Here is a 12,949-nt window from a genome sequence, read left to right as displayed (position 1 = left end):
ACCGCGTCGGCAGCGGGCTGTGCGTGCGTTCGCGCATGCGCCGTGTGCGGCATCGCGTCCTCCCGGGAGCGGCCAGGGCTGCGGCGGGGCCCGAGAGGGGCCGAGGACCCGAGGCGGGGGCCGAGGCCCGGGCAGGAGCGGATCGGGCCGGGGCCATGGCCAAGGCTCCCCGACAGCCCGAGCCCCGGCCCGTCCGCCCGCAAGCGACATGAGGGAGGAGGCCGAGGGAGCCGGGGCCGAGCCCGGTGAGGGCAGCCGGGGGACACTGAGGCACAGGCTGGGGGCTGGGGGGGATGGAGTGAACCCTCTCTGACAGCGGGGGAGACTGAGGCACGGCCTCGGGGGCCCATTGACGGGACCCTAGACCATTCTGACAGCGGAGGAGACTGAGGCACGGCCTCGGGGGCCCATTGACGGGCCCCAGACCGTTCTGACAGCGGGGGAGACTGAGACACGGCCTCGGGGACGGGACCCTAGACCGCTCTGACAGCGGGGGAGATTGAGGCACGGCCTCGGGGGCCTATGGACAAGGTCTTAGACCGTTCTGACAGCGGGGGAGACTGAGGCACGGCCTCGTCAGGGGCCCATTGACGGGACCCTAGACCGTTCTGACAGCGGGGGAGATTGAGGCACGGCCTCGGGGGCCTATGGACAAGGTCTTAGACCGTTCTGACAGCGGGGGAGACTGAGGCACGACCTCGTCAGGGGCCCATTGACGGGGCCCTAGATCGGTCTGACCGAGGCTAAGGAGCACTCAATGAGCACCAGCCCTGGGCTCTTGCGGAGACCCCAGGACCTAGGGTCCAGTCCTTGCCTGCGGGAAGCTTCCAGGCCCGGGGCGGGAGCGGAATTGGAACTCGGGACCTCCCGCTACTGATCCCAGGCGGAGCTGGCACAGCTGGAGGGGCGGCGCGGGGCGGTCAGGGCCCCCGCTGGCCCTTTGGGGGCGCCCCCCGCCCCGCCCTTCTCCCATGCCCATCCTCTGTCCCAGGTGATTTCGTGCAACTGAAGGTGCCCATCGTGCAGCAGCTGTACCACTGGGACTGCGGGCTGGCCTGCTCCAGGATGGTGCTCAGGTGAGGTGGGGCCCGGGCCGGCGACACGCCCTCCCGGCGCCGCGATTGGCCCGGCCCTCCTCCCGCCCCCCCACGTGCGCCCGCCCCTCTTCTCGCCCCGCCCTCCGGTCCCGCCTCAGAGCTCTGTGATTGGTCGTGGCCCAGCCGGGCATGCCCCTCCCTGCCTCGTCCCGCCCTCGGAGCTCGGTGATTGGCCGGTGGCCCACTCGCGCCCTCTCCTCCCCCAGGTACCTGAAGCTCCTGGAGGACGACGCGGCTTTCGAGCAGGCGCTGCAGGAACTGCAGCTCACCCGCAGCATCTGGACCATCGACCTGGCCTACCTGATGCGCCACTTCGGGGCCCGCCACCGCTTCTGCACGCGGACGCTGGGCGTGGACAAGGGCTATCGGAACCAGGTGGGCCCCGCCCCCGGGATCCCCTCCCTCTGTGCTGGCGGGGGAGACTCCCCTGCGGGCATGCCCGACTCTGGGGGGCCCCCACCCGGAAGAATGGGGCGAGAGGTCCCCGGCTTGGCCGCCCTGCAGCCCCGGGGGCTACAAGACGCGTCTCTGTTCAGTCCTTCTACAGGAGACACTTCGACGCCGAGGAGAGCCGGGTGAACCAGCTGTTCGAGCGAGCCTCGGCCTGCAAGGTGTTGGTGGAGAAGTGGTGAGGCCCCCTCCCCATCCCCTTCCCCTTCCGCTCTGGGCAGGGTAGACAGGATGGCACAAAAGAAGAGAGGACGGGCTACTGCGGGTGAGCTCACCGAAGCCTGGTCAGGGGCCACAGGACCTGGGTTCAAATGCTGCTACCTGCTGATCTTGGACGGCTCTGGCCCTTTTGCCACCCGAGGGTGCCATGCCCTCCCCGCTTAGCCACGTGTAGCCTTGATGCCGATTCTCCAGATGGGGAAACAGACTTAGGTCACACAGCCAGTAAGTGTCAGGGTCCTGGCAGCGCCAAGCCCAGGCCTCACTCCTGGCCCTAGCTCAGCCTCCTGGACACCCCGGTGCCACCACCTCTGCCACTGGCAGCCCCTTCCCTCAGACTGCTCTCCTGCTTTGTACCTTCCTCCCCACTGCTCCTGGACCTGGCTCCCCCTCCCCCCCAGGACAGAAATGTGGAGGACAGGCGCTCCTTCTCTGGCTGACCACTCTGTGCTCCCATAGCCCTTCGGGCAATCTTGTCAAATTTACAATGTGGGGGGCGGGGAGATTGAGCCTCAGAACTGGCTAACTGGCATTTCTCTGATTAGTAGTGGTGATGAGCACCTTCTCATATGGCTCCGAATGACTCGGAGTTTTCCATTGGAAACTGGCTCTTCCTATCCTTGAGCATTCATCCAGTGGAGAATAGCTCCCCATTTTCTCTGAATAATCTTAGAACCGAAACCCTTAGAGAAACTTGCTAGGAAGACTTCCCCCCATTTGGCTGCCTTTCTTCGGGCACTTTCGGGTGTCTTCTGTCTGCTGGAAGCCTTGGCCAACACACCGAGCAGCCTCTCTGATCTCGGCTCAGACCAGGACCACCCCTCCCTTGCCTCGATGCCCTTTGTCATCGTTTCACGGCCCATCTCCTTGTTCTTTCAAGGCAGTTCTTGGAGCCCCGAGCTGTGGGGGCCTCCGAGGAGCCGTTCAGGTTCTAGAAAGAAGCCGCAGCTGCTGTTATTTCATCTTGTCTGTGGCCTCTGTTGGCCATCTCTGCCTTTTTTTTTTTTTTGCAGGGCAATGAGGGTTAAGTGACTTGCCCAGGGTCACACAGCTAGTGTCAAGTGTCTGAGGCTCAGGTCCTCCTGAATCCAAGTCTGGTGTTTTATCCACTGGGCCACCTAGATGCCCCTGGCCATCTCTGCCTTTTAACAAAGGGTTGATGATAATGTGAAATGGCACCCTGCCAGATCCCTGGGGCAGTCCACTGCAGACCTCTCCCCACCTGAGCATCAAGCACCCATGACTTGTTTGACCTCTCAGCTACTTCTGAATTTTCATTGTATTGGCTAGTCCATGCAGGGCCACTAGGTGGCTCCACAGTACACAGAGCACCCGACCTGGAGTCAGAAAGACACCCTTCAGAGTTCAATCTGGTCTCAGACACTTACCAGCTGCATGACCCTGGGCAAGTCACTTCACCCTTGTTGCCTCAGTTCCTTATCGGTAAGGTGAACTAGAGAATGAAATGACAAATCACTCCAGGATCTCTGCCAAGAAAACCCCAAACAGGGTCACAAAGAGTCAGACAATGATGTCCACATCTCCATCTCTTGCCCCAAATTAGCTTGAGATGCTTTGTCAAGTTTTGTCCAGATCTAGGCAAGTCCTATATACTGACAGCATTCCTGACTCCCCAACTTCCTAATCCTCTACAGAACGATATGGAGCTGGGGAGCCTGAGGAGGGTGTTTCAAAAATCAATCCTTCATCTTGTGTGTTCCTGTTGTCTGCATTTCTCTTGTACCCTCTCCTTCCTCCTCCCAGGGAGTCATCCCTTAAAGGGAAGAATGGGAGGAGAGTAGTCACCCTGTGATGGGGTGGGGAGGGCTGGGATGGAGCCTACTGTCAGGTGCCTCCCTATGGGAAGGAGCTGAGGAGCCAGTGCTCAGTGCCCTCCTGCCTTCTCCTTCCTCATCCTTCTCTGGGAGGCCAAGTGCTTTCCTTCTGTGGCTCTTGACACATACCGACCTCCTTTCTCTTGTCAAGGCCTCTCATGCCCTCGCTCCCATGGCCTCCACACCCCCTTTCTTGGGCCTCCATAATTCTACTCTCCCGTGAAAGCCAGGAGTGGTCTCTTGTTCCCTTCCCAAAGCTGGCGTCCCAGCTGCCTCTTGAGAACCGGCTTCTAGGTATTGAAGCTCACCTTCTCTGGTCTCCGTGAGCTTTCCCATCTCCCCAGTGAAGTGCACAGTGAGGAGGCCACCACTTCTCCCCGGCCTGAAGGGAAGCCAGAGATCAGGCAGAGGTCTCTCTGTCTGCAGGCCCTGTCACATTCCCTTCCTGGCTGGGAACGGGACCCTCAAGTCTTTGGACTTCCAGCTAATGTCTTCCTAGAGAGCATGCCTTTGCTCCTTCGGCTTCTCCGCCAGGGAAAGGATCCCTCTGTGGTGAGACCTTCCATGGAGTTTCAACAGCTGCCTTCCCTCCATGCTCAGAAGAAATCAGCAGAGAGCATTCGGGGCCAGTGAGTCCCTCCTTGAACAGCCAATGGGCATGTGTGTGTAGATTGCTAGGCCCCTGGGGACATCTCTTCCTCTCTCTGGGTTGCTGCATCTTGCTCTTCTGCTTGACTGTCAGTGAGCATCTATTAGCTGCTTACTGTATACCAAGCACTGTGCCAGGCTACAAAGAATCCAACGAGCCTTCCTCACAAGGGGCCCCTGCACTAATTAGGAAGGCAGACAGCTGACAGAACATGCTAGAGATGGAAAATGTGGCTCCCACCAGCATGCTTCATGACTCTTGTGCTGACTGGAAGGGAGGGCCCAAGCAGCAGCAGGGAGAAGATAGGGACTCTGGGAGGCAGGGCTGGGACTTGGGGGGTTGGCATTCTAGGCCTGGGAGACAGACTGTCAGTGCAGAGGGACATGAGATGGAGCATCATGTGAGAGGGAGTAGCCCAGCATTGTTGGGCCAGTGTGGGATAGATGGTACAGTCATCCCTTCCCCATCACTACTTTGCCCATCAGGGTTTTTTTAACTTGTTTTTTTGGTGGGGCAATGAGGATTAAGTGACTTGCCCAGGGTCACAGAGCTAGTAAGTGTCAAGTATCTGAGGCCGGATTTGAACTCAAGTCCTCCTGAATCTAGGGCCGGTGCTCTATCCACTGCACCACCTAGCTGCCCCCACTTTAATAATTTCTACCTGTGTTCTGTAAACTTTGGGGGGGCAGTGAGGGTTAAGTGACTTATCCAGGGTCACATAGCTAGTAAGTGTCAAGTGTCTGAGGCTGGATTTGAACTCAGGTCCTCCTGAATCCAGAGCTGGTGCTTTATCCACTGTGCCACCTAGCTGCCCCCTGCCCATTGGTTGTGATATGATAGATCAAGGGTTGGCCAAAGAAATTAAATGGAAATCTGGGGGGAAGTTTTGTAGAAACTGCTGACGACATGTGAATGTTAACAGATGAAACAAAAAATTTAGAAACTTAGAAGTGCATCAAATATATGTATAGTGTTATATAGCAACATATTTTGTCTTTTAAGACCATACTAATTCAGACGTCTTCTCTGGTACAAAAGGAGGGCCAAACAATCTTATGCTGATTGTCCAGATCACAGCAGTGTGGCCCCCTAACTCTTTTGATATGGAAGGGATAACTACACTGTCCAGGGAAGCTGGAAGGAGATTGGGGCCTGGCTCTGAAGGGCTTTGAAAGCTGAACAGAGGAGTTTCTGTTGGAGCAGAGAGGCAACAGGAAGCCACTCTAGGTGGCGGAGAAGGGCAGGTGCTTGGTCTGGGCCTCATGCTGGGGATGGACTTGAGGCAGAGGCTGTTGGCATCCCAAGCTAAGTGGCTATGTGGCTGTGAGGAGGACACAGATTGCATGGAGAGGAAGGTCTCAGTCCCATTGTAGGCATATTGAGCTTTTGATGCCACGGGGCCACCAGCTCAGGAGAGACAACACATCTACTGCTTCGTGTCTCCTCATCCTAGAAATGGCCGCTAAAGAGCTCCTCGAGTGAGAGTCTTAGGGCAGGTTTTGGTTCTCAGCACACCTTTACACCTTTGAACATTATCAAGGATCCCCCTCCCACAGAGCTTTTGTTTATCTTGATTAGAACTGTTGATGTTTAGCGAATTCGAAACAGAAATGTCTTTAGTCGTACTGTGAAAATAGATTTGACCTTGTGCACTCTCTGAAAGGGTCCCTAGGAGTTTCCAGACCACACTCTGAGAACGGCTAGTGTAGATGGAGAAGAGAAAAGGCCCCAGGAGAGAATCTTAGGGGGTAGAGGGGCAATGGGGATACTCATGGTTAGCAGGGCAGACCTAGATGAAGATCCATTGAAAGAGACTGAGAAGGGAAGAAACCCAGTGGAGCCAAGTGAGGAAGACCCAGAAGGAAAGAGGATCCAGGGCAGGGTGAGCAGCAGTTTCAGAAGAGGCCCAGGAGAGCGAGCAGCCCTGGAGAGAAGGCCCTGAGCCTAAGACTTGGATCCTAGGCAATTGTGGAGGGAGCAGCTTCAGCTGAATGATGAGGTCAGAAGCCAGACTGAATTCGGGAGAGAGCGAGAGGAGACCCCAAGAGTGAGAGCCCTTCTCAAGGATCTTGTCTGCAAAAGGAAGAAAAGTAGAGGATGTCAGTTTCAAGGGGATGGAGAGGAGGACATAGGAAGGACTCATTAAGGATGGACGTGGGCGAGTTTGTAGGCAGCAGGAGTAGGACCCAGTCAGTGCAGATGAGAGAAGGAGAAGGTAGGGGATGGACTAAAGGACACATAAAGAAGGATTTGCCTTGGCAAGGAAGAAGGCCATAAAGCAGCAAGCACCTACTTTATGCCAAGCACTGTGCTAAGTGCTAGAGATACAAAGAAAGGCAAAAAAAAGGCATTCCCTCCAGGAGTTCACAGTACAGTGGGGGAGATAACAGGCAAACAGTTGTGTACAGATAAGTTACAGGCAGGATAAATTGGGGGTAATCCATGGAGGAAAGGCCCTATCCTTAAGAGGGATGTAGGGAGGGGGCAGCTAGGTGGCACAGTGGATAGAGCACCAGCCCTGGATTCAGGAGGACCTGAGTTCAAATCCAGCCTCAGACACTTGACACTTACTAGCTGTGTGACCCTAGCAAGTCACTTAACCCCAATTGCCTCACACACACACACAAAAAAGAGGGATGGGGGGAGGTATCTAGTGAAAGGTGGAATTTAAGGTGGGCCATGAAGGAAATAAGGAGGCCAAAATGAAGAGAAAAAGCATTCCAGGCATGGGGGACCTCCACTGAAAATGCCCAGAGCCAGGGACAGAGGGTCTTGTGTGAGGAGACCCAAGAAGGCCAAGGTCTCTAGATCACCAAGTATGCAGGATGGGGCCAGGGAGTAAGATGTAAGAAGACTGAAGAGGGGAGGAGGTAAGGTTATGAAGGGTTTTGAAGGCCAGGCAGGATTTTCCATTTAATCCTGGAGGCCATAGAAAGCCACTGGAGTTGAATGAAGGGGGCAGGGGGTGACATGGTTGATCCTTCATTTTAGGAAAATCACTTTGGTGACTGAATGGAGGATGGCTTGGAGTGGGGAAAAGCTGAGGCAGGCAGATTACCAACCCCCCCCACCCCCACCCCCCAGAAGCTACTACAATAGTCCAGGCATGAGGTAGTGAGCTTCTGTGCCAGGGTAGGGACAGAGTGAGAGAGGGGACCACATTGGAGAGATGCTGCAAGTGAAATGGATCAGAGATGCTGCAGAGGTGAAATGGATCAGAGATGTAACAGAGAGGAAATGGACCAGAGATGCTGCAGAGGTGAAATGGACCAGAGATACAGCAGAGGGGAAATAGACCAGAGATACAGCAGAGGTGAAATGGACAGGCCTTGGAAAGATATTGAATCTGGGGGTGAGAGATAGTGAGGAGTCCAGGGTGACTGACTCCCAAGAGAAGAAGGGGGGTACCATGTGAAGGGGTTTTGAGGTAAGTAGAAGGGGCTCATCTAAGGGCATCACACAGCTCAGACCCTCCATTTAAAGTCTGAGATAATGCCAGAAGATTATATTGGGCTCAGTTAGGGGGCAGTCCTTGGGAGAGAGAACATGTTTAGTCCCAAGGCCAGAGGACACTAGCCCTGGGGGGTTGGCTAGATTTAGGCCCCCCAGTCATCATAAGGCACTTGTTTGAAACTTGGCCCTGCGATGGGGATAGTTAGCTTGGAAGAGTCAAGGGGGTAAGCAATGGCAGCTGTCAAGTGCAAAGAGTCAGAGCAGTGCTCTGTAGCCCCAACGAGCAGAGACAAAACGAGAGTTCCCTAAAGTGGAGCAGTGAGGCCAGGGAGGATGTGTCAGCCTCTGCTTCCAGATGTCAGAGCCGCACACTGTTAGTGCTCACGTAGCCCAGGTGCTCATATCTGACCAAAAAGGTCAGTCAGTAAACATTGATAGTCTCTGCCTGGGAGGGGCCCATCATCCTTTGTAGGGATGCTGGGCTCCTGCTGCCCCGAGGCCAGTGAGGCCAGCATCCCTCCAAATAGTTGGTGGGGCTGGTGAGGGAGGGGTTTCCCTGGCACAAGGAGGAGCAAGGGAACAGCAGGACCAGAAGCAGGACTGAGCCCAGTTTTCCCCTCCCCCAGCACTGTGACTGTCCAGGACATCCAAGAGCACCTGGCCCAGGGGCATGTAGCCATTGTCCTGGTCAACGCAGTCCTGCTTTTGTGTGATCTGTGCTCCAGCCCTGTCAAGTACTGCTGCTTCCTGCCCATGGGTCAGAAGTGCTTTTGCAGAGGGCCTGAGTACCAAGGCCACTTCATCGTGCTGTGCGGCTACAACAGGGCCTCTGAGAGCATCTTCTACAACAACCCTGCCTATGCAGACCGTGAGTAGCTCCTGCCATGCCTGCGTGAGCACTGCTGCTGATGGGCAGCTCACTACCTCAGAGCCAGGCAGAGGGAAGGGAAAATGCATATGGGCTGGAGTGGTCAAGGAAGCTTCCAAGAGGAGGTGGGATGGGAGTGAGCACTTAAGAAAGGCTTGGGGATGGATGCATGGATGGATGGATCGGCAGGCCAGTCTGACCGGTGCGGCCTCTTTGGGGTTCCTCCTGCAGGCATGTGCAGCACGAGTGTGAGCAACTTTGAGGAAGCCAGGACTAGTTACGGCACAGACGAGGACATCCTGTTCGTCTACACAGACAGCTGACCTCAGGCCCGGCCGATGCCCGAGCTGCTGCTGCCACACTGTCAGACACGGTGCAGATGGGAGCCCTAGGGCCCCGGGCTTTGTGCCTATGCCCACAGCTGACCTCAGTGGTCAGACCACTGCCCCAGCAATGCTGCTGCTGCCGCCCATCTGGGGCCACTGACCACCCCCATCTGTGTGTGCAAGTGGAGCTCCTGGGCCCCTCCTCCACCCTGCTGACAGACCAAGCCGGGCGGCCCACACAGAGAGGAGCAGCCAATAGCAAGCAGAGGGAACCCTCCCCCCACCCCCTGTGAACTGAGATCCACATGAATTGGGTCCTGGGGAACCCCACCCCCCACCCCCAGATAAGGCCATGGGCTTCCTCACAGCCAACCAGCCTGGCACATTTGCCGTTTCTGGGGCGGGGGGGACCTTCAGCCCAGCTTTTGATGGGCAGGGGCACACCCGCCATCCCACTTCGTGCTCCACACATTGACCAGGAGGATCACCCACCTGCTAACACCTGGCCATCATTTCCTTTGCCTTGTTTTCTTCAGGGAGGAGGCCCTGGGGACCCTCCACCCCATCGTGCCTGGCCTTGGGCTGCCTCCAGGAGAGGCTCCCCTGCCCCCACCTCAGCACACACACACACTGGAAGGCAGGAGACAGAGGCCAGACAACCACCAGTTCAAACCAACAAATAGGGCAGGGGAGAAGAGATTGCGTCTTGGTCAGTCCCTGCTACGTTAGGTCAGAGGCCTAACCTCAAGGCGTCTTCCCTGCTCAAAGCCACGGTTCTGGTCTGAGATGGGCTCAGCCCCGGCTAGGCAAGTGACTGGAGGAGATGGAGAGGGATGCTTGGGTACTCAGGGGCATCAGGCAGGAAGCCTCGGGCCTGCCCTGTGGCTTTGAGATCTCCTTGTCATGGGCCTGGAGGGAGCAGCTGGGTTACTGATAGAGGCAAGCCCTTACCTGCAGGGAGCCAGGCCCGGCAGTGTTGTGCCTCACTGAAGTGGGACTTCAGTCCCCAACCCAGAGCAAATTAAGGCCTAACTCTTGTGTGGCTACTTCCAAGGACTCTTCATGGGATCTTCTGATTGGTCCTTGGCCGATTGGGCTTGCTGGGGTTACAGCAGCCTTCATTGCCAGGATGTGACCAAAAATACTCTGGTGCCTGGAGCTACCTACAAAGCAGCCCGTGTGGATGCACTGCCTCCCACCTCCCCCCGGTGACACTAGCCACCAGGCTTCTTGTCCCAGAGCCCAAGCCAGCCCAGCAACAGGGAGATGAGGCCCCGTGGCACTGCCTGGGGACCACCTCAGCCAGGGTTGGTGCTGGTAGTTGGGGTGGCTACATTCCTCCTTATATAGAGAAGTCACAGGAGGATCCAAGTGTCGGCAGTAGTCAGTCAGTTCTCAGCCCCCAGGAGCAGCTGTGCAGACGGGCTCAGGCACCTCTGTCCTGTCCCAGCAGGTAGCGACCCTCCCCCCCAAAGGGCCTTGTTGAAGGCTTGTTGGTCAGAGTGGGGCTGTTAACTGACTGCTTTTGAACCCAGGCCACTGGTTCGAAAGAAGGTTAGCGCAGGCTGGGCAGGGAAGTGGGGCTGCTGAGGTTCCAGGGTGGGGGTGGGGGTGGGGCCAGGGCTGGAATGGGATGGGCCAAGTGCCACAAGCTCAGCGCAGTGTCCTCATGGCTCAGCTGGAGGCTGGGAATATGGCCACCGAGAGAGAAGTGGCAGCCAGTGGACCTGGGAGCCACCAGCCTGCCAACGTGTGCCTTCGTCCTGTCCCAGAGCTGGCTGGGGCTCTGCCTCCCCTGCCTGCAGGCAGCACCCGAGCCAAGGTGGGAGCCTGGCCCGGGGAGTCCAAGGTGAGAAGCTGACACCTAGGGCCAGGAGCTAGCTTGTGGGCAGGTGACCCTGGAGAGCTCTCAGCCACACCGGAAACCTGCACTGCCCGCTTTGCTGCAGGGTGGGCTTTGTTTCCTCTGACCACAGGAAAGGGATATTTTACATGCAGAGAAATTTTATACATAAATATATTTTGTTTGTAATGAGCCACTCAATGAACACCACTGATCTCTATTAAAAACAAAAAACCCGATCAACTTTGGTGACTGAGAGTGATATGGGGAGATGGTGAGGAGGGAGGGAGAAAAGAGAGCTAGGAGGTTGGGGAGAGGGCGGAGGAAAGGGGGAGCCGGAAGGAGGAGAGAGGGGCCCCTTTCAGACAAGCCAATTAGCTCTTAGAAGCAGAGATAGCCAAAGGCTGGCTTCTTTGTCTAAGGTGGGGAAGGAAAGAAGCAGGCGCTGGAGCTAAGTCTTCAATCCACAAAGAGCTTCGATCAACCCTGAGCAAACCCTGGGTGAGCACCAACAGCCCAGGGGATCCGCTGGGGCCTTGGGAAGTGGGTTAGAGGCGGGGCAGGATCAAGCTCCTGGAGCTGAGCCGTGAGAGGAGCAAGAGCTGCCCAGGATGGGTAAGAAAGGAGCACATTCTGTACAAAGATGAGTAATGGGGAACTTGAGACGTTTCTCTAGCAAGGGGAGGCCATGGTCAGACCCATCACTGAGGCTGGGAGACCAATTAGGAAGCCACTGGAAGTCCAGGGCAGAGGTGGTGAGGGCCTGCGCCAGGGTGGGCCTGTGATTGGAGAGAAGAAGCCATGGCCAGAGAAAGCAGAGGCGAGATGTGCAAGTCAAGGAGAACACGAGAAGGCTCCCTTGCAAGGCAGGCCCCCCAAAAGCAAAGGTGGATGTTCTGTGGAAGAGGCTGGGGCCTATTTGGCCCCAGAGGCTGGAGGCAGCCTCCGTGGAACATTAAGTAGCTTCTCCCTTGTTGGAGACCTTCAAGCAGAGCGTGGATGGCCACCCACGCCTCCTACTGGTTCCTTCCTAGATATGCTCTCCTGGGGTTTCCCCAAAGCTGTTCAGCCGGCTCACCAGCACGTGCCTAATGAGGCTGTTAGCCAGCCTTCACCTTGCCTTCTTCTCAAGAACAGTGGGGAAGATCTGTCAAACGCTTAACTAATATCTGCGGAAGTTGTGTGCCCAGCCTTCCCGGGCACACCCTTCTTGTCATCCTGCCAAAGAGAACGCTCCATGGGCTGACGCTTCCTGAACCGATTACTGCTTCCTTTTCTAAGGGGTCACTAACCATCCTTTGGATAAATAATGCACTCAGAAGTCGTGTTCTGGCCCATCATGTGCAGACTCAGCTCCAACAGGAGGCAGACTGGGGGAGTTTCTGAATCCTGCCAGCCACCCTTGGTAACCTCTCCTCCTCCGAGGTTCCTGAAGCTCAAACTTATCCGATCCAGATGCCAGTGGCTTAGGCATCAGCTCTAAGACACTCCCCTCCCTTGCTCGGGGAGCTCAGTGTCCGGCTCATAGTACATTCTCCCCTCCCCAGTTCCTGCCCTCATAGGAGGAGACCAGTCCGCATGTGGAAGCTCCCTCAAAGGCCCCACCCTTCCAAGGCACCGTGACTTCCCCCTTCCTACTCCTCTGCCCCACCTCGGCTCTACACTGAATCAGTCCTTCCCTTGACCTCGCCATCACCCACTGGGCTTCCACTCTCATGCTCGTGAGCTCCGGAATTCCCGTATCTCCCCCATTCTCCCTCCCCAAGCCAGCTCTTCATCCCTGGGACCTCTACGCCCTCAGCCCCTCGCTTCTCTCACAGGCTGTCTCCCCTGCCCTGGCTCCCTCTCCTCCCCATCATGAGGCCTGAGTGGACCAGGTCATCTCTGTGCTCAGGCCCCGATCACCCTCATCCTTGGGTCACTCCCATAACTGCTGCCTTCTCACCTCCACACAGGCTGCTAAAGGAAGATGGAGAAGATCTCGCCACTGTTCCGACAAGCCATTGCACTCCCCCTCACTGGCCCCCACCCGCTCTCAGCAGAGAACGTTGCCTCCTGTGTTACAGAAAGATGGAGACAGTTTGCCATGAGCCCCCTTCCCCTTCTTCATCTGCCATCACTGAGGTGCCTTCTGCCCCCTCTCCTCTTTCCCCAGAATAGCATCCACCTCCCAGAGTTGTGGAGAGAACCAAATGGGATGCTATTTGTA

General features: G+C 56.7%; 1 protein-coding gene across 3 annotated transcripts; it reads left to right on the top strand.

Annotated features, from left to right (window-relative positions):
- The first annotated feature begins 49 nt into the window (after window positions 1–49).
- On the top strand, window positions 50–10,985 carry GUCD1 (guanylyl cyclase domain containing 1). Of its 3 annotated transcripts, none has more exons than XM_043995438.1 (6): window positions 51–245; window positions 992–1,076; window positions 1,304–1,472; window positions 1,634–1,725; window positions 8,429–8,571; window positions 8,803–10,985. In XM_043995438.1, the coding sequence occupies exons 1-6, from the start codon at window positions 209–211 to the stop codon at window positions 8,892–8,894; spliced, it is 618 nt and encodes a 205-aa protein (XP_043851373.1). In that variant the 5' UTR covers window positions 51–208; the 3' UTR covers window positions 8,895–10,985. The 3 variants fall into 3 exon arrangements, with proteins under 3 accessions (XP_043851374.1, XP_043851373.1, XP_043851372.1); XM_043995437.1 differs by having other exon boundaries at window positions 52–245; window positions 8,330–8,571; XM_043995439.1 differs by lacking the exons at window positions 8,429–8,571; window positions 8,803–10,985 and adding an exon at window positions 4,028–4,219 and having other exon boundaries at window positions 50–245.
- The last annotated feature ends 1,964 nt before the right edge of the window (window positions 10,986–12,949 follow it).

Source organism: Dromiciops gliroides, chromosome 3, assembly GCF_019393635.1.
Source record: "Dromiciops gliroides isolate mDroGli1 chromosome 3, mDroGli1.pri, whole genome shotgun sequence".
Classification (NCBI taxonomy): Eukaryota; Metazoa; Chordata; class Mammalia; order Microbiotheria; family Microbiotheriidae; genus Dromiciops; species Dromiciops gliroides.
This window is presented reverse-complemented; position numbering and strand designations above follow the sequence as displayed.